The sequence below is a fragment of the Aegilops tauschii genome, chromosome 3 (assembly GCF_002575655.3).
Source record: "Aegilops tauschii subsp. strangulata cultivar AL8/78 chromosome 3, Aet v6.0, whole genome shotgun sequence".
Classification (NCBI taxonomy): Eukaryota; Viridiplantae; Streptophyta; class Magnoliopsida; order Poales; family Poaceae; genus Aegilops; species Aegilops tauschii.
Window position 1 is genome coordinate 497,000,014 of NC_053037.3, and position 17,741 is coordinate 497,017,754.

Sequence of the window (17,741 nt, forward strand, 5' to 3'; positions counted from 1 at the left end):
GCTCCAGCAGGAGAGAACCATTTTGGACACATCGAAACGAATCCAGCGGCGAACAGGAACCAGCCAGGCAGGCGGCAGGCAAGCGGGGTCCGCGCGCCACGGTGCGTGACGCGGACCCGCCGACGGCGTGGCCCACCGGGCAGCCCCTCCGCCCACTCCACCTCCCCACCCCCCTCCCGCCTGGCTCCTCCTCCACCTCGCTGGCCGCGCCCCTCCCCCCCTGGGTATATAATCCTCCCCGCGACACACGCCCACGCACCGCCCCCACACACGCGCCACCGCAGACGCAACCCGCGGCACGGCCCGGAACCAACCTACCGACCCAACGAACGAGGCACGGCGCGAGCCCCCACCGCACCGCACCCTTCCGCAGCCTCGCCTCGCCTCGCGCCCTTCCGCCGCCGCTGCCGTGCCCTCCGTTCCGCGGCTCCGGCCGGCAGGCAGGCCGTCGTGGGTCCCACGGGGATCGTGCGCGCGAGGGAGGAGGCCGAGGGGCAGGGGCAGGGGGGCGCTGCCGGCGACGCGCGGGGGGCGGACGGAGGGAGGGAGGGGATGGAGAAGTACGAGGCGGTGCGGGACATCGGGTCGGGCAACTTCGGGGTGGCGCGGCTGATGCGCAACCGCGAGACCCGCGAGCTCGTCGCCGTCAAGTGCATCGAGCGCGGCCACCGGGTTCGTTCCTTTGTTTTCTTCCCCCGTCTTCTCCGTTTATTTATTTTTGTTTGTACTACTACATACATGGAGGAGCAATTGGGCTGGTGGCTTGCTTGTCCGGTGGGAGGTGGATTAATTGCCGTTTTGGGGATCTGTGCCCTGCAGATTGACGAGAATGTCTACAGGGAGATCATCAACCACCGCTCGCTGCGCCACCCCAACATCATCCGCTTCAAGGAGGTTCGTGCAAAAATTCGTCCACATGGCCCAATTCTCTCTCTGTTTTTTAAAACAAAATTTTCGCGTTTCTGAACACAAATCGTTTGGTGTTTACGGGGTAGGAATGGCGCGGATGATTTTTTTTCCCTGTAAAAAATTCTCTTAACTGCATGTGGCGAGGAATCTTCGATTGCTACCTAATGTTTGATACCTCCCTTCCTTTTCCCCCTTTCCTGATTTCGCTTTACACAAGCCCCCCCTGTATATTTGTGTGGTTTGGGCATGGATTCTCATGTTACACATGCATGTCGCTGAGAGACACCTTCTCCGTGGCAATTATTCACCTGAAACATGAAGGCATATCTTTCTGTTTGCATTGTAATAGCACAAACTTTTGATGGGAGAAGGAATCAGATTGTGCTTTTAGCTTTATTATTTACTTGTTCCTTATCACAACCACGCGTCCACACACATGATTTTAATTAGTTGTTCTGGGGAAAAATTCTCCAGGTGGTACTGACGCCAACAAATCTTATGATTGTCATGGAGTTCGCAGCAGGTGGGGAGCTGTTTGAGCGAATCTGTGATCGTGGGCGCTTCAGTGAGGATGAGGTCTCGTGATTTATTCCTCAAATTTATAATCTTATTATGGATTTGGGTGGAAGAGCAATACTTAATCTGGTTTTGCTTCACGCAGGCAAGGTATTTCTTTCAGCAGTTGATCTGTGGTGTGAGCTACTGCCATCACATGGTACGGACACGCAAGCAAGAGTATTGTTATAATAATTTACATCCAAATCAGCTGCCCACTTTCCTTAAGCACAAATGACTAGTGTGCCTAGTGTTTCACCTTTCAAGTTTCTTTTATGTTTCACGGCCGGTTTCACTGTTAACGTTCTGCAGTCTTATGTATGAGCCAAGATCTAGTGTACTGTATTTCTATTAACTTGATTCTCGGGACAATCTTGTCATATACCAGCAAATATGCCATAGAGATTTGAAGCTGGAGAATGTTCTCTTGGATGGCAGTGCAGCTCCACGGCTCAAAATATGTGATTTTGGCTACTCCAAGGTTGTCCCTGAACCCACGTTTCGAACCTTTAAGTTATCGATGTCTGTAAATTCTCACAGAAACTGTTCTACCCATTTCTGGATCAGTCATCAGTACTGCATTCAAGGCCCAAATCAGCAGTGGGGACGCCAGCATATATTGCACCAGAGGTGCTATCCCGCCGGGAGTATGATGGAAAGGTGAGTTTGTATTTTTTTTATTGTTTTGCATTTACCGTATCTGGTTTCTGTTAGTCCTTTGCAAGATAATCTGTTAGGTCATTAGAACAAACCTCGTTTCTAGGCATTGTATGTGCAAATATCTTTTTCATCTTGTGGTTTCCACATGTATAATATAGTATGCAAGTTTTACTCATGATTTTGCTGAAAGTTACAAGTATTTGGGCATTTCGCCAAGCCTTTCTGAGTGGTTAAATAGCCGGTGCCTTGACACTATTTAAACTTCTCCGTTGAAACCATTTAGTGGATGCACTTGCGTCATGATTGTGACGTTACATATGCTTAGCCCCTCAATTAATCAAAAGTCTGGTTGAATGACGGGCACTCCAAGGCTAAAGGACTCCCTCCCAAAAGCTTGCATTATCCAAAAGCAGGGGAAATATTTTAGGAAATGCTTGATATTTAGCTTTATTTATTAAGTTCTGATGGACAATACATTATATTATATTTAAAAAATACCACAAATATTGGACAAACAGATTATCTGAAATTCTCTTGGCAAGCTTCTGTTTGATGAGGAGTCATTGTCAGCATGAGGTGCTGGAACATCTTCTGTTTGGTTTGTCGAGGTAAGATGTACAACAAAGGATGTTGACATCGGAAAAGTGGAGTGGGCTATTTGGTGAATGCAGACCATCCATCCACAAAATAGGTTCTTATCCTCTAGATTCTACATGTTTCTAGATATGATTCACCTTTTTAACTATTCATGGAGTTTTTGGATTCTAGTTTCTTGTTTAAATCATTTTGTCGCAAATAGGTAGGTAGGTTTGCCTGGTAAAAATAGTAAGTCCAGCGCGGCCCCTATCATGGAAAATTTTCTGCAGCCTACTTTCCTGCCTTGCTGTTTGCTTCTATTGAATCCATTGTATTTTACGAAGTCTAACTTTTAGAGCATGGTAGATGCACCTAGATCTACAGAACCATACCATACAACATATATGCAAGGATGTCTTGTTCCAGTTCACATTGTAGGAAATGTGATGTCATGGCTTGATACAAAGATACATTGTGTTGGCATATTATTCAGTCCACATTGTAGCACATGTGTTCAGTTCAGTTATTTTGCTTTAAACATTGGTATTTCTTACTCAACTTCTTGAATGTAATATGCTTATGTTAGATGAGCTATGCTGACTGTGCTTCACATTTTCTTTCATGCTGCTGTACTGGCATGAATTATTAGTATGCTAGCACACTGAAACTTATTTTAACAATGCAAGGAACCTTTAGGCTAAATAGAATAGTGTAACAACAGAACGGAACTGCACCAAATGAAAGTGATTCAGCAATCAAGCATAAGTCCCATCAGGATGCTTTATCTTGACACTGCAGAGTCAACACAATTTTCCTGTGCGGTAACTGAATCTGAAGTTTAGCATCCTACAGTAAACCATGCCAATCATAGTCACATAAGAGATTGTCAGATGTCGGTCCTGAACTTTGTACGCCGTCCTAATGGTATTAGCTAGTATGATATGAGAGTATTCTTGAGCTATACTAATTAGCAGCAATTGATCTTGTTAATGTAGCTTGCAGATGTGTGGTCTTGTGGGGTGACTCTTTACGTCATGCTTGTGGGAGGCTATCCATTTGAAGACCAGGATGACCCAAAGAATATACGCAAGACCATTCAGGTGACATTCTAGAATTATGCGACGCAGATTTATCCTATTTTGGCTGACTGTATTTCCTTTTGCACATCAAATGACCCTCATTATGGCCAATCTTCATCTACAGCGAATAATGTCCGTGCAATATACTATACCTGATCATGTCCACATATCCATGGAATGCCGACAGCTTATGGCCCGTATCTTTGTTAACGTCCCATCGAAGGTAATGACCTCAAACTGTATCTTTTGCCTGCTTCTTTTTAGGAAGTCACCATGTTTCATAGCAAGTGACATCGCGTTGACGTGATAATTTGAATGCTGCCCAGAGAATCACGATGAGGGAGATAAAGAGCCACCCATGGTTCCTGAAGAACCTGCCAAGGGAGCTCACAGAGACGGCGCAGGCCATGTACTTCAGGAGGGATAATGCCGTGCCTTCTTTTTCAGAGCAGACTTCAGAAGAGATCATGAAGATTGTCCAGGAGGCAAGGACCATGCCAAAGTCATCCAGGCCAAGCTATGGTTGGGGCGATGAGGGTTCAGACGACGAGGAAGAGAAGGAAGAGGAAGAGAGACCAGAAGTGGTGGAGGAGGAAGAGGAGGATGAGTACGACAAGAGGGTCAAGGAGGTTCATGCAAGCGGAGAGCTCCGCATGAGCTCGCTACGCATATCATGAAAGTATGCGGAGTAAGTTACCTGTAGATAGTCGGCCTATCGTGGAACTTCTGCGCTCAGTGGGGTATGCAATTTTTGCTGGAAGTTTGCTTCTGTTTGGTTTTGGTTCCTGTAACATAATTTACATGGGACAAAGGGGGCTTGATGAATGCTGTAATATTTGGCTCTTGACAGAGAAACTTATGTACATATAAAGCTTATGCTTGTATTCCCCGTGACCGGGAGAAATAGCTCGCCTCAGGCTGTCCAGCGGTTCATGTTTAAATCATGAGGCATTGCCGACGCATTCTGTGGTTCGCCCTAAAACTGGCAATTTGTTCAGTGCTTGAAGTGGTCCTTGCTAAAAGAAAACGTTCTTTACTTGAAATGCCAGGCGCGTTGTAAATGCCACTGGCACCAGCGTGGGTGTTAAGGTGGATACACCCTCTTCAGAATGTCTCTGTGCTACTTTTGGTACAGCAGTTAGTTCCACCAACCCATCCTAAACCGGTACCAAATATTCCTACCAGTTGGTGCAGCCATCTCCACATGCTGTGATGACCGCAAGCACCACCTACAGCTACAACTCCCAAACTGGTAGACATGCCAGGATTCAAACGTTCTTTAGTGTCTCGACAGTAAACGAGCTAGCACCAGCACATACCTCCGACGATATGCTTCTAGCAGGGAGATGCTCTATTTCACAGTTGCTGCTCGATTTGCAACTAAACTTAACAAGTCTAAATAGAAAGTAAAAGAACCAAGATGCCCTGTGCACAAGTACAGCTATGGTTTCTTGGAACATCAACATAGCATGGCATAAGTAAAAAAACGAAGATGCACGCTGTTCAGCTATGTTTAGACAGAATTACAGGAGCCTTTGCAGAATACACTGCATGTCCTCTTTCCTTTGAACATCAACACAGCATGGCATATAGCATTATCATGGATTCAGTAATTAGCCGCGAGCTTACAAAATACAACATGAATCACAAGCTATTCCTACTGCATTGACCCACTGTACTGCTTATTTACTCATCAGCAACAACCTCTGGCTGGGGCGCCGAAGTTACCTACGTTGAGGTGAACTGAATGCTACGGAGACGATAGGAACCGACATGTACAGTGCCAATATGCTTTGCCCGGTTATCATTTCTATCAACTAGCATGGATTAGTATTGTACTATTATTACTATCATAGTATACACTTGTGCTTCAAAAAATGTGAGATGACATTGTAAAACTAGTCAGTCACCTTTCGCGATCACAACAAACACGTCGTCTAGAGACCACTTCTTAATCTCTGACTTGTGCTCTGGATTAATGATTGCCTCATCGGTGTTTGCAAGCCGGTAGCCGATCACAATCTCGTCTCTCTCACGAGCCCTCACCATTATGTCCAGGAAACTCAACTCCTCTTGTTCGTACAGGTAAAACTCAGCAGACCGTATGCACATCTCGTTGCCCTGTACCATAGGATTACCACGGTCAGATCTAAGGCAGGTCGCTGGGTAGTTAACTTTAAAACTATCATCTGGTACGTCATTAAATAGAGATGCTTCAAGTCATTGTTAACTGGTAAGTGTGGCTTGTACACATAGATTGTGGAAAAAGCATGTTATTGCAATATTAAAGCACAATTCAAATTATGTCACAATTTAGATAGTACCTCCTCAGCAAAAAGTTCCTCGAGAACTCTGTTGATTTGCTTGTCTTCTGCTACCATTGCTAATGCCATACTGACAAGTTCATTTGACAGGACGTAATCGCTGATTTTGGAGACAGATACAAGGTTTCTAGTTCTTGAGTCCAGTATCTCACTGATTATTATTGATTTGTCCGATGCATGCTGCATCTTCCGGATCCAGGAGCTGTGAGAGAAGCCATTGTGATGTAGAGGTGATTTTGACTCCTTCGACGGAAGACGTTTGGACTACAGAAGAAGGTACACATCAGTAATGCAGCGGCCATCTACCTGTGCACTGTCAGTTATATATGCTACAGCCAGGCTGCTTGTTGCTCACCTGAACGTCACGAATTAGAAGAAGTGTAGCTAGGGACCGTGAATCCGATTGTACAATGGAGTCCTCCACCGACTCATCTGCAAGAATTAAAATCTGTGGTTTCAAAGTTAGCAATGGGTGTATTTCAGCATAGGTAAGCTGAGTAGAAGAAATGCGAGCCAAGATGACTAACTATTTTGGACAACATTGATGGTTTCATAAAAACAATCATTGTTTGAATAGAAACGTTCAGAGTACTATATTTGTCTCTATGGTAGGGCATATACTCACAGAGTCAAAGGTCTCAAGAGGCAAGCTTTCTAAGTGCCGCCGGATGACAGCATTCCCTTCTTTGTGTACAAGTTTAATGTTTGTTAGTCCAAGAATATCCATACCACCGTCAGTCAGTTTTGTCTCCCTCGCCTTCTCTGGCACCTCATTGAACATCCACAATTCAGAACCTGGAGCAAGAAATGCTTCTAGAACCTACACAACAGCACCAACATTCATATCCAAAATGTGCGTAAACGTACATCGATCCTGGCAAAATGCGCAGGTTAACTTACCATTATCATATCGTGGATGTCACGTCGCCAACCACAGAACAAAATTTTCTCTGGATATTTAGGAGGGGTGGGAACGTTAGGTAGAAAACCCTTATGGACCTGACAAGAAATAACATAGATCACATAAAAATCTAAGTGAGTAGGAATGTTTTATCTGGGCAGTATGACTGGCTTGATGATAGTTGGTACAAAGAGACTAAATATTATACAACATTAAGCATAGCTCAGAAAATTAACCTCTGGTAGAGGAGCAGGTGCATAAGTATCATCATCTTCTGCTATAACAAGGATCTCATCACCTTCTCTTAAAACATAATCATCATCCGGATTCATTAATATACTTCCAAATCTTGACGCAAGCTTCACTCCGCAAGGCACAGCATCAGGGAATGAGATTAACACATCCCCAAACCGCATGCCATCCAATTCTGGCCATCTTTTTATATAGAATTCTGCATTTTCAAATCCCAAAATATCCTCCCATATCTGCAAAAGAATATGGTGGGTTAGGAATCATGGAAATACATCCCGGGCAAAAATACAGGACCAAATAGCATTGCAGTTTAGTATGCCAGGCTCAAAGATTTTCTTTCTTTTCCTTCTTATTGCAGAACCAAGTGTTACATTGAAATGTACCTGTGCCAAGCCAGGTTGGAGTGCACATTGTATCATCAAACGTCCAATGACATCATGGGCAACAACTGTTTCAATTAGTTCACCTCCAACCAATTTCACTAAAGGTTCATTGTCAAGGTCACTCATCTCTACAACAATATGCCCCCTTAAGCCCTCTTTTACTCCAGTCAGGCTCAGTACGACGCGCAAAGCTCGTGCATCACTCTGGGGTAGAATGGAGAAAATGAACGTTGAGCAAATAATTATATGGGCTATTAACCCCAAAATAGTAAAGGAGGATAGAAGAAAACACTAACTTGATCTGCATTTTCATCAGATGCTAAAACAATAATAGCACGTGCTTTGGAAACAGAAACCTGTGGGGAGGAAAGGGCATTTCAGATAGATATTTACATAACACATAGCATGAAAAGAAACCATCCGAGGAGTGTATTCATAGTGGAAGATCAGAAGAATAGCTCGGTACCTTCTTCAGATCTGCTAGGATCAGAGGACTGCCGCTTCTACATATTACAGATGTTCCCATGAAGTCAAATCCTAGCTTTCCTATGTCCATCTCCATCTCTTCCTTGTCTCTTTCTGCCAGGACAACAACTACACCACCACCAATGCTTTTATTCGCTATAGCTAGCTGCTTCAGAAGAGAGCCCTGCTCCACATAGTGAAACAAGTAGTAAGCCAGTTGATTCAGTCTTTATCAAACCCAAGCAAGCAAATAAACCTCAGTGCTCAGTGCACAACTTCCCTCGGTAAGATTGGAGGATAATGTACAAAGTAAAGTGCATAAAGTGACTAAAAATGGTGAAAAAATACCAACATTTAACTTCCCAAGTTGGTTTGTCTAAAATGGAATTTAAAATACATAATTAAGTCTTGAAAGCATAATGTGCATTGAATCCGTGAAAATGAAATCCTACAAGTCAGCATACATTAACATTTCTTACAAGCCTACTTCAGAAACGCGCTACTAGGGAATCGTCAGGTTCTATCACAGGATGCTTTACTAAGTTATCTGCTGCCTGACTGATTTGTTACTTGTTAGTATTGATACTCAAGCAATATTTCACCAGAACATTACCAGCTTGTCGCTCCATCCGAGGATTAGTATATGGTTGACCTCTATCACCTCACTTTTCCCCTTACGCCAAGAATCCACCTTCTCCGATATGGCATCTGACACAAGCCCGAGCATCGTGGCAAACACCAGCATGCCACCAGCGCTAATCGACACGGACACAATCCTTGGACCGAAGCCAACCTGGTCAGCATGGTTTCCTGAATCTGCCACAAAAGTCCAAGAAAGCCAAAGAGCCTCCAGGAACCCACTGCCACTAACAGAAAACAGCGCAATGCCGCCCGAGGCGATGAGAACTACAGTGGCGATCAGGAGGGCAAGCAGCTTAGCATACGGATGCCCTGAGAAGAACACATCAACCTTGTAAGCAATCCGCTTCTCGAGAGGCACTTCTTCCTCGGTGCTTCTCGCCCTGCTGGAATTTTCTTTCTTTCGCCGCAGCTGGTCGGCGTATTTAAAAAGGAATAACGGTATTGCCAGAGCAAGCATCGGAGCTAATTTCCAGCTCTCGGAGCTAACAAAGCCGGAACCAGGGTCCCCGAGAACCCAGGATGTCTCAGCAGTTTCCTCACTGTCCACAGCATCAGCACCACCACCGCATGATCTGACCTTTTTCTGCAAAAACGCAAGTGCTTCTAAGCTGTCAGCGAAATCAGTTATGGTGAAACCAACTGGCACCACACAATTTTGGCAGCTGAAATAGATAGGTAACCTGGAGTCCCAGCACTTTCATCCACTGCCAGAATGCCAGGGAAGAGCTTGTGACGGTTACGACCAGCAACTGCAAGCAATTAATTCACCGGTAAGGAAATGGACCAGAATAGTAAGTCAGCTGTTGCAAATAAGGCTGGAGCTTTAAATGGCATTGCTTACTAGTAGGAGGCAGTACGGGGAGAGATCGAATCGGCGAGCGCGCGGCAGCGGCGGGGGCGGAGGCGAGAGCGGCCTCCTCTCCCCGAGCAGCGCGGACTGCTTGACCACGGAGGCCAGGGACTTCTCCTCGTCCCGCTGCGAGGCCGCCACCCTCCGCGTGGTGGCGGGGTTGCTGCTAGGGTTCCGGCGGGCGGGGGCGGCGGGCGGCGGCGTCTGCTGCTGGCGCGGCGGGCGCGGGCGCGAGGCGTGCGGGCCGAGGAAGGACGGGTAGCACCAGTCGCGGTCGAGCACGCCGGCGTTGGGCGCCGCGTGGGAGGGGTCGTCCACGGCGACGGTGAGCCGCCTGGGCACCTGCGGGAGGGGCGCCGCCGCCGCCGTGGAGCGGCGGGCGAGGATGCCGCCGTCCCTCCCGCCCCGCCTTATCTCGGCGGAAGCGGCGGCCGCGGCCGCGGCGGAGCCGGCGATGGTGCGCGATTTGGCGAGCTGCGGCCGTTGCGTGCGCGGGGCCGGGTCGTCGCCGCCGGCCGGGCGGCCCGCGCCGGGGTCTGCCTCGCCGCCGTCGCTCTCCGCCATTAGCAGCAGCGGAGCCCGAGCTCGAGCTCCCCCTCTCCCCCCGTCCGGCGCTCGCCCAGCTGGTGGTGGCAGTAATAAGCCACTCCGCAGAATTCTTCCACTTTAACCACGTGATTAGTTATCCCGGCGACCCCGGACAGGATCACCAGACCATGACTAGTGGGGCGACCCCACCTGTCATCCGCTGTGAGTAGTTCTTTAGTGAACGGTTAGTTGGCCGTGCCTGTGGAGTGAGCGGGACAGCGGCGGCATGGCGTAGCTAGTTCGGCGGAGGCGGTCACCGCGGGAGGCGGAGGCGGCGATCGTGGCGCCGTGGCGGAGGCGCACGTGCGGCGCGCGTGGGCAGCCGCAAAGGCAGCCGGAGCCCAACACCAACAGCGACGGATGGATCCCCCGTCCCGTGCCGTGATCTGGTCTCCCGTCCCGTGCCGTGATCTGATCTCTCTTCCTTTTCATTTCCGCGCGTAAACCGCCGGACCGGACCTGGGTCATGTGGAACCGGTGGGAGGCCGGGTGATCTGGTCCGTCCGCCGCTCCACTTGGGGGCGAGGGCGCCGGATCGCGGCCGTCCGTCGGCGGATCGCCGGACCGGACGAAACCTTGCCGGCCCATGTTATTGTAGGAAAAAAAAGGAGGTTTAGTTAACTGCTTCAGCTGGCGGTGTAATTTGTGTTGGCATGAGAGCCTGTGCTCGTGCGTTGTTAATTTCAGGACAGAACTTTCCATCCCTGATTGGAGCAGTAATTCGTTTGTTTATTGCAGCGGCTCGTATGGCACGGCAACAGAGCACATGTCCTGTTTTTTTTTTCGAATTCCTGGTGTTCCTTTCAGGTCGCTTGCTTTCTTGCTAGCCGAGCGAGCATCCAAGGAGCACACAAGTTTTTTTTTTTTCCTTTTTAGTTCGCCCTAAAAGAGTTGTTCTTTTCTTTTCCCTTTTTGCAATCGTCAAATTTCCCCTTTAGAGAACACCGTTTCTGGTGTTGTAATTACTAGTAGTATTTTTTTTTCAAAAAATAATAACATGTCTCTACCAGCCTATAAATTGGAGTTGGTGGCGGTGTTGGTAGTGAGTTCTCGCCCCCGCTCCACTCCAATCTTCCTCATCCATCTAGAACCCACCACACCCTTCAATTTGATGAGAGAAAAATAAAATCATATCTTGCAATGATGCCCTCATCGTTGCCACATTTACGCAAGTGCGGCGTTGGCTACTTAATTGACTTTCTTCTCCTTAGTATTACACGATGCATTGCTTCTTGTATAAACAATGCACGAACAACTGACTCATGTTTATGGTTCTGTAGCAATGCACGAACAGCTGAATCATGTTTATGGTTCTGTAGCAATGCATCATTGTCCTTAGGATCCAGCTCTGGTGAATTGTCCGTTCTGAAACAGAGATCAGGCATCGGTATATCACGATGTGATCAAGAGCAAGAAGAACATGTTTGTCAAGACCAAGTCAGTGAACCTCGTGTTGGAAATATGCCCTACATGCAATAATATATGTATTATTATATTTTCATATTTCATAATTAAAAAGTTTACATTTCATGCTATAACTGCTATGATCCTGAAATATGCGACTCAGTGGAAAACTCATATGCACGTGTAGAATGATAAACAGTTAAATAAAAGGTTCCTAGTCTTGCCTCTGGGATAAGCTCAAGTGTTGTTGGTGATCACGTTTTCCGGATCTTACGATATCGTTAAGTGTAGCGATAGTCCTAAAACAATATTGAGATTATGATGTCGGAAGAACGATCATATTGACTCAACCCAATCTTGTCTGTTATGAATTGAGTTAATATCGTCTGTAATCAATTGTACTAACACGTAGTGTTAACGTGTGAATTTGCTCCTTAGACCATGAGAGTATCGTGGTCACTTCTTACCCTACGATGGCTTTGGGGTTGCTCAAACGTCACCTGTAATACGGTGATCAAAACGACAACTTACGGGCACATCGGAAAGTTTGACAAGTGGCCGGGTAGCTCAAGAGTGGGATTTGCTCCTCTGACGATGGAGAGATATCCTTAGGGCCCTCTTGATGCAACGACATCAATCATCGTCTGGCAAGACATAGGTGACTTCGTCATGGGGATGCCGGAACACAATAACGAGAAAGAAGAACAAAACTGGTAACAAGGATTTCGGTATAGTGAGCATGGTGATGACTCAGGAGGATACCAATGCACCCCGGGTTTTGTGAAGTATCGGAAAGCAAAGGGAACATCACATGATAACCAAAGGTTCACTCGAATATCATTCATGTGCTCTTAGGGATCGATATGGATGTCCACGGTTCCGTCGTCGGTCATTGAACGAACGGTTCGTTCACGTCGATGAGTTACCGAACCTACGGGGTCACAAGATTAAGGCAATCATGATCTGCTGAGTGTTAGTAGGACGGGAGTGATAAGAACATATTTGTGGATTTTTTCATTAATATTCAGAATAGTTTCGAGAGGATCCGGAAGCATTTCGGGGTCACCGGAAGGGTTTCTATGAATATCGGGTATTACCGATAAATATATATAGGTGGAAAATGTTTCTGGGGATGTTAAATTATATATATAATGGTCTAAAAATATTTACAAAATTTATATATTTAATTTAATATCAACGGGTCTTAAAAGGTCAAGTGGTGGAAGGAATTAAGGGCCACAATGGCCCATAAGGAAGTGGAGCCCCACTTGCCGTATGGGTGGGGGGGGGGGGAACTGGACTAGGGGAGGAGCCCTACTCCTCCCCCTTGGCCGGCACCCCAAGGAGGGTCTTTCCCTCCTTGGTGGCTGCCCCCCTCCTCCTCCTCTAACCTGCATATACTAGGTTTTTTTGCTCTATTGGATATACAAGTCTTGGAGCCTCCTCTATCTTCTAGTTCTAGTTTATTTGGTCCTAGTTGACTAATTAGAGCTATGCTAATCCTCTTGTCCTCATATTTAGAAGCCCTGTGTGGTTCTAATCTCCTCCCTCTAATTCTTCGGCAACGATTAGCTCTGGACGGTGAAGCGTTGCCGGATCATGAAGGTTGCACGCTTGCAACCAAGTATAGAGGTCGTGCTTTTGGTCTTCAATTCGAGGGACTGTTCATGGATAGTACAAGGGATTATTCATCGCCGGTTCGATGGACTCCAAGTACGATCTACACCATCACGTTCTTCTTCCACTGCAACTCGGTGACAGTAACGATCCTGATCCCAACCCGTTATGCATCTTCATATTGATCTTGGGTGATCGTAGGTGTGGATTTTTTGTTCTCTACTATGTTTCCCAACACCTGAGCACATGCAGAAGGACTTGGCGTACTTTGAAGAAGCTCTTGCTCTATGTGAGTAGTTTGATATCATTAAGATCATCACTTTCAACCAAGACTTTGACCCGTTGATGGTGGCACAGTTCTATACCACAACGTTTATTGGTATGATGACATGACCCTCACTTGGATGACCCATGGCAGGCAGTTGCAGACTAACTGGAAGACATTAAGACATTCATGAACAACTTGGGCTACAACGATGATGGTTTGAACAACGCTCTTGGTCTTCGCCCTCACAGGAATTCGACTCCTACTCGCAAGCACAAGTTGCTTTGGTACACCACCATCAAGAAGACTGCCAAGGGAGAAGTCAATGAGCTGATTCCGTTTCTGGACATTATGCACCGCATCTTCAGGCACTCCCTTTTTCCTAGGGTGGAAAACTTTGACATGGTGCATGGTTACCTGGCTGACATGCTTCTCATGTGCCGGAAGGAGAAGGGCAAGACATCTATTCTGGATGTGTCACACGTGATGTGGACTGAGCTTGGCTCTGCAGTTTATGGCCAGAAGGTGTCGATCTATGCTTCATATATCTTCAAGCTTTGTAGATACTTGGTGCTCACAGTTCCCCAACGAGATCCTTGAGACCGGTCCTTAGTTTCTCATGAGGAGATCAGGCTGAGGTAGAAGGAGCATTGGGGTCCTGCATGTTGGGAATCGTAGCATAATTTTAAAATTTTCCTACGTTCACCAAGATGCATCTATGGAGTATAGTAGCAACGAGGGGAAGGGAGTGCATCTACATACCCTTGTAGATCGCGAGCGGAAGCGTTCCAATGAACGTGGATGACGGAGTCGTACTCGCCGTGATCCAAATCACCGATGACCGAGTGCCGAACGGACGGCACCTCCGCGTTCAACACACGTACGGTGCAGCGACGTCTCCTCCTTCTTGATCCAGCAAGGGGGAAGGAGAGGTTGATGGAGATCCAACAGCACGACGGCGTGGTGGTGGATGTAGCGGTTCTCCGGCAGGGCTTCGCCGAGCTTCTGCGCGAGAGAGAGAGGTGTTGCAGGGGAGGAGGGAGGCGCCCAAGGCTGTAGTATGCTGCCCTCCCTCCCCCCCTTTATATAGGCCCCCTGGGGGGGCGCCGGCCCTGGAGATGAGATCCAAAGGGGGGGGCGGCGGCCAAAGGGGGGGAAGGGGTTGCCTTGCCCCCCAAGGCAAGGGGGAACTCCCCCCCTAGGGTTCCCAACTCTAGGCGCATGGGGGGAGGCCCAAGGGGGGCGCCCCAGCCCACTAAGGGCTGGTTACCTTCCACTTTCAGCCCACGGGGCCCTCCGGGATAGGTGGCCCCACCCGGTGGACCCCCGGGATCCTTCCGGTGGTCCCGGTACAGTACCGGTAACCCCCGAAACTTTCCCGGTGGCCGAAACTGGACTTCCTATATATAATTCTTCACCTCCGGACCATTCCGAAACCTCTCGTGACGTCCGGGATCTCATCCGGGACTCCGAACAACTTTCGGGTTTCCGCATACATATATCTCTACAACCCTAGCGTCACCGAACCTTAAGTGTGTAGACCCTACGGGTTCGGGAGACATGCAGACATGACCGAGACGCCTCTCCGGTCAATAACCAACAGCGGGATCTGGATACCCATGTTGGCTCCCACATGTTCCACGATGATCTCATCGGATGAACCACGGTGTCGAGGATTCAATCAATCCCGTATGCAATTCCCTTTGTCAATCGGTATGTTACTTGCCCGAGATTCGATCGTCGGTATCCCAATACCTTGTTCAATCTCGTTACTGGCAAGTCTCTTTACTCGTACCGCAATGCATGATCCCGTGACTAACGCCTTAGTCACATTGAGCTCATTATGATGATGCATTACCGAGTGGGCCCAGAGATACCTCTCCGTCACACGGAGTGACAAATCCCAGTCTCGATCCGTGCCAACCCAACAGACACTTTCGGAGATACCCGTAGTGCACCTTTATAGTCACCCAGTTACGTTGTGACGTTTGGCACACCCAAAGCACTCTTACGGTATCCGGGAGTTGCACGATCTCATGGTCTAAGGAAAAGATACTTGACATTGGAAAAGCTCTAGCAAACGAAACTACACAATCTTTTATGCTATGCTTAGGATTGGGTCTTGTCCATCACATCATTCTCCTAATGATGTGATCCCGTTATCAATGACATCCAATGTCCATAGTCAGGAAACCATGACTATCTGTCGATCAACGAGCTAGTCAACTAGAGGCTTACTAGGGACACTTTGTGGTCTATGTATTCACACATGTATTACGATTTCCGGATAATACAATTATAGCATGAATAATAGACAATTACCATGAACAAAGAAATATAATAATAACCATTTATTATTGCCTCTAGGGCATATTTCCAACAGTCTTCCACTTGCACTAGAGTCAATAATCTAGTTACATTGTGATGAATCGAACACCCATTGCGTCCTGGTGTTGATCATGTTTTGCCCTAGGGAGAGGTTTAGTCAACGGATCTGCTACATTCAGGTCCGTGTGTACTTTACAAATATCTATGTCTCCATTTTGAACACTTTCACGAATGGAGTTCAAGCGACGCTTGATATGCCTGGTCTTCCTGTGAAACCTGGGCTCCTTCGTAAGGGCAATGGCTCCAGTGTTGTCACAGAAGAGAGTCATTGGGCCCGACGCATTGGGAATCACCCCTAGGTCGGTAATGAACTCCTTCATCCAGACTGCTTCCTGTGCTGCCTCCGAGGCTGCCATGTACTCCGCTTCACATGTAGATCCCGCCACGACGCTTTGCTTGCAACTGCACCAGCTTACTGCTCCTCCATTCAAAATATACACGTATCCGGTTTGTGACTTCGAGTCATCCAGATCTGTGTCGAAGCTAGCGTCGACGTAACCCTTTACGACAAGCTCTTCGTCACCTCCATAAACGAGAAACATATCCTTAGTCCTCTTCAGGTACTTCAGGATATTCTTGACCGCTGTCCAGTGTTCCTTGCCGGGATTACTTTGGTACCTTCCTACCAAACTTACGGCAAGGTTTACATCAGGTCTGGTACACAGCATGGCATACATAATAGACCCTATGGCCGAGGCATAGGGGATGACACTCATCTCTTCTATATCTTCTGCCGTGGTCGGGCATTGAGCCGTGCTCAATTGCACACCTTGCAATACAGGCAAGAACCCCTTCTTGGACTGATCCATATTGAACTTCTTCAATATCTTGTCAAGGTATGTACTTTGTGAAAGACCAATGAGGCGTCTTGATCTATCTCTATAGATCTTGATGCCTAATATATAAGCAGCTTCTCCAAGGTCCTTCATTGAAAAACACTTATTCAAATAGGCCTTTATACTCTCCAAGAATTCTATATCATTTCCCATCAACAATATGTCATCCACATATAATATGAGAAATGCTACAAAGCTCCCACTCACTTTCTTGTAAACACAGGCTTCTCCATAAGTCTGTGTAAACCCAAACGCTTTGATCATCTCATCAAAGCGAATGTTCCAACTCCGAGATGCTTGCACCAGCCCATAAATTGAGCGTTGGAGCTTGCATACTTTGTTAGCATTCTTAGGATCGACAAAACCTTCCGGCTGCATCATATACAACTCTTCCTTAAGGAAGCCGTTAAGGAATGCCGTTTTGACATCCATCTGCCATATCTCATAATCATAGTATGCGGCAATTGCTAACATGATTCGGACGGACTTCAGCTTCGCTACGGGTGAGAAAGTCTCATCGTAGTCAACCCCTTGAACTTGTCGATAACCCTTAGCGACAAGTCGAGCTTTGTAGATGGTCACATTACCATCTGCGTCCGTCTTCTTCTTAAAGATCCATTTGTTTTCTATGGGTCGCCGCTCATCGGGCAAGTCAGTCAAAGTCCATACTTTGTTTTCATACATGGATTCTATCTCGGATTTCATGGCTTCTAGCCATTTGTCGGAATCCGGGCCCGCCATCGCTTCTTCATAGTTCGAAGGTTCACCGTTGTCTAACAACATGATTTCCAGGACAGGGTTGCCGTACCACTCTGGTGCGGAACGTGTCCTTGTGGACCTACGAAGTTCAGTAACTTGATTCGAAGCTTCATGATCATTATCATTAACTTCCTCCCTAGTCGGTGTAGGCACCACAGGAACATTTTCCCGCGCTGCGCTACTTTCCGGTTCGGAAGGGGTGACTATCACCTCATCAAGTTCCACTTTCCTCCCACTCAATTCTTTCGAGAGAAACTCCTTCTCCAGAAAGGACCCATTCTTGGCAAC

The 17,741-nt window shown here is 47.3% G+C and overlaps 2 protein-coding genes across 3 annotated transcripts; one reads left to right on the forward strand and one right to left on the reverse strand.

Annotated features, from left to right (window-relative positions):
- Positions 1–224: 224 nt before the first annotated feature.
- Positions 225–4,683, forward strand: LOC109739544 (serine/threonine-protein kinase SAPK4). The gene is made up of 9 exons (XM_020298627.4): positions 225–672; positions 820–894; positions 1,384–1,485; positions 1,571–1,624; positions 1,853–1,945; positions 2,032–2,124; positions 3,696–3,800; positions 3,904–4,002; positions 4,106–4,683. The coding sequence occupies exons 1-9, from the start codon at positions 553–555 to the stop codon at positions 4,454–4,456; spliced, it is 1,092 nt and encodes a 363-aa protein (XP_020154216.1). The 5' UTR covers positions 225–552; the 3' UTR covers positions 4,457–4,683.
- A 655-nt stretch (positions 4,684–5,338) lies between these two features.
- On the reverse strand, positions 5,339–10,280 carry LOC109739543 (probable ion channel POLLUX). 2 transcript variants are annotated; one of them, XR_012205440.1, is made up of 12 exons: positions 9,588–10,280; positions 9,427–9,495; positions 8,718–9,329; positions 8,106–8,288; positions 7,936–7,995; positions 7,640–7,843; positions 7,241–7,489; positions 7,004–7,102; positions 6,729–6,923; positions 6,459–6,535; positions 6,104–6,367; positions 5,339–5,900 (listed from the first exon to the last, which is right to left on the reverse strand). XR_012205440.1 is itself a non-coding variant. In XM_020298626.4 (12 exons), the coding sequence occupies exons 1-12, from the start codon at positions 10,158–10,160 to the stop codon at positions 5,682–5,684; spliced, it is 2,820 nt and encodes a 939-aa protein (XP_020154215.1). In that variant the 5' UTR covers positions 10,161–10,280; the 3' UTR covers positions 5,339–5,681. The 2 variants fall into 2 exon arrangements, 1 of the variants encoding a protein (XP_020154215.1); XM_020298626.4 differs by having other exon boundaries at positions 6,459–6,551.
- Between the last annotated feature and the right edge of the window lie 7,461 nt (positions 10,281–17,741).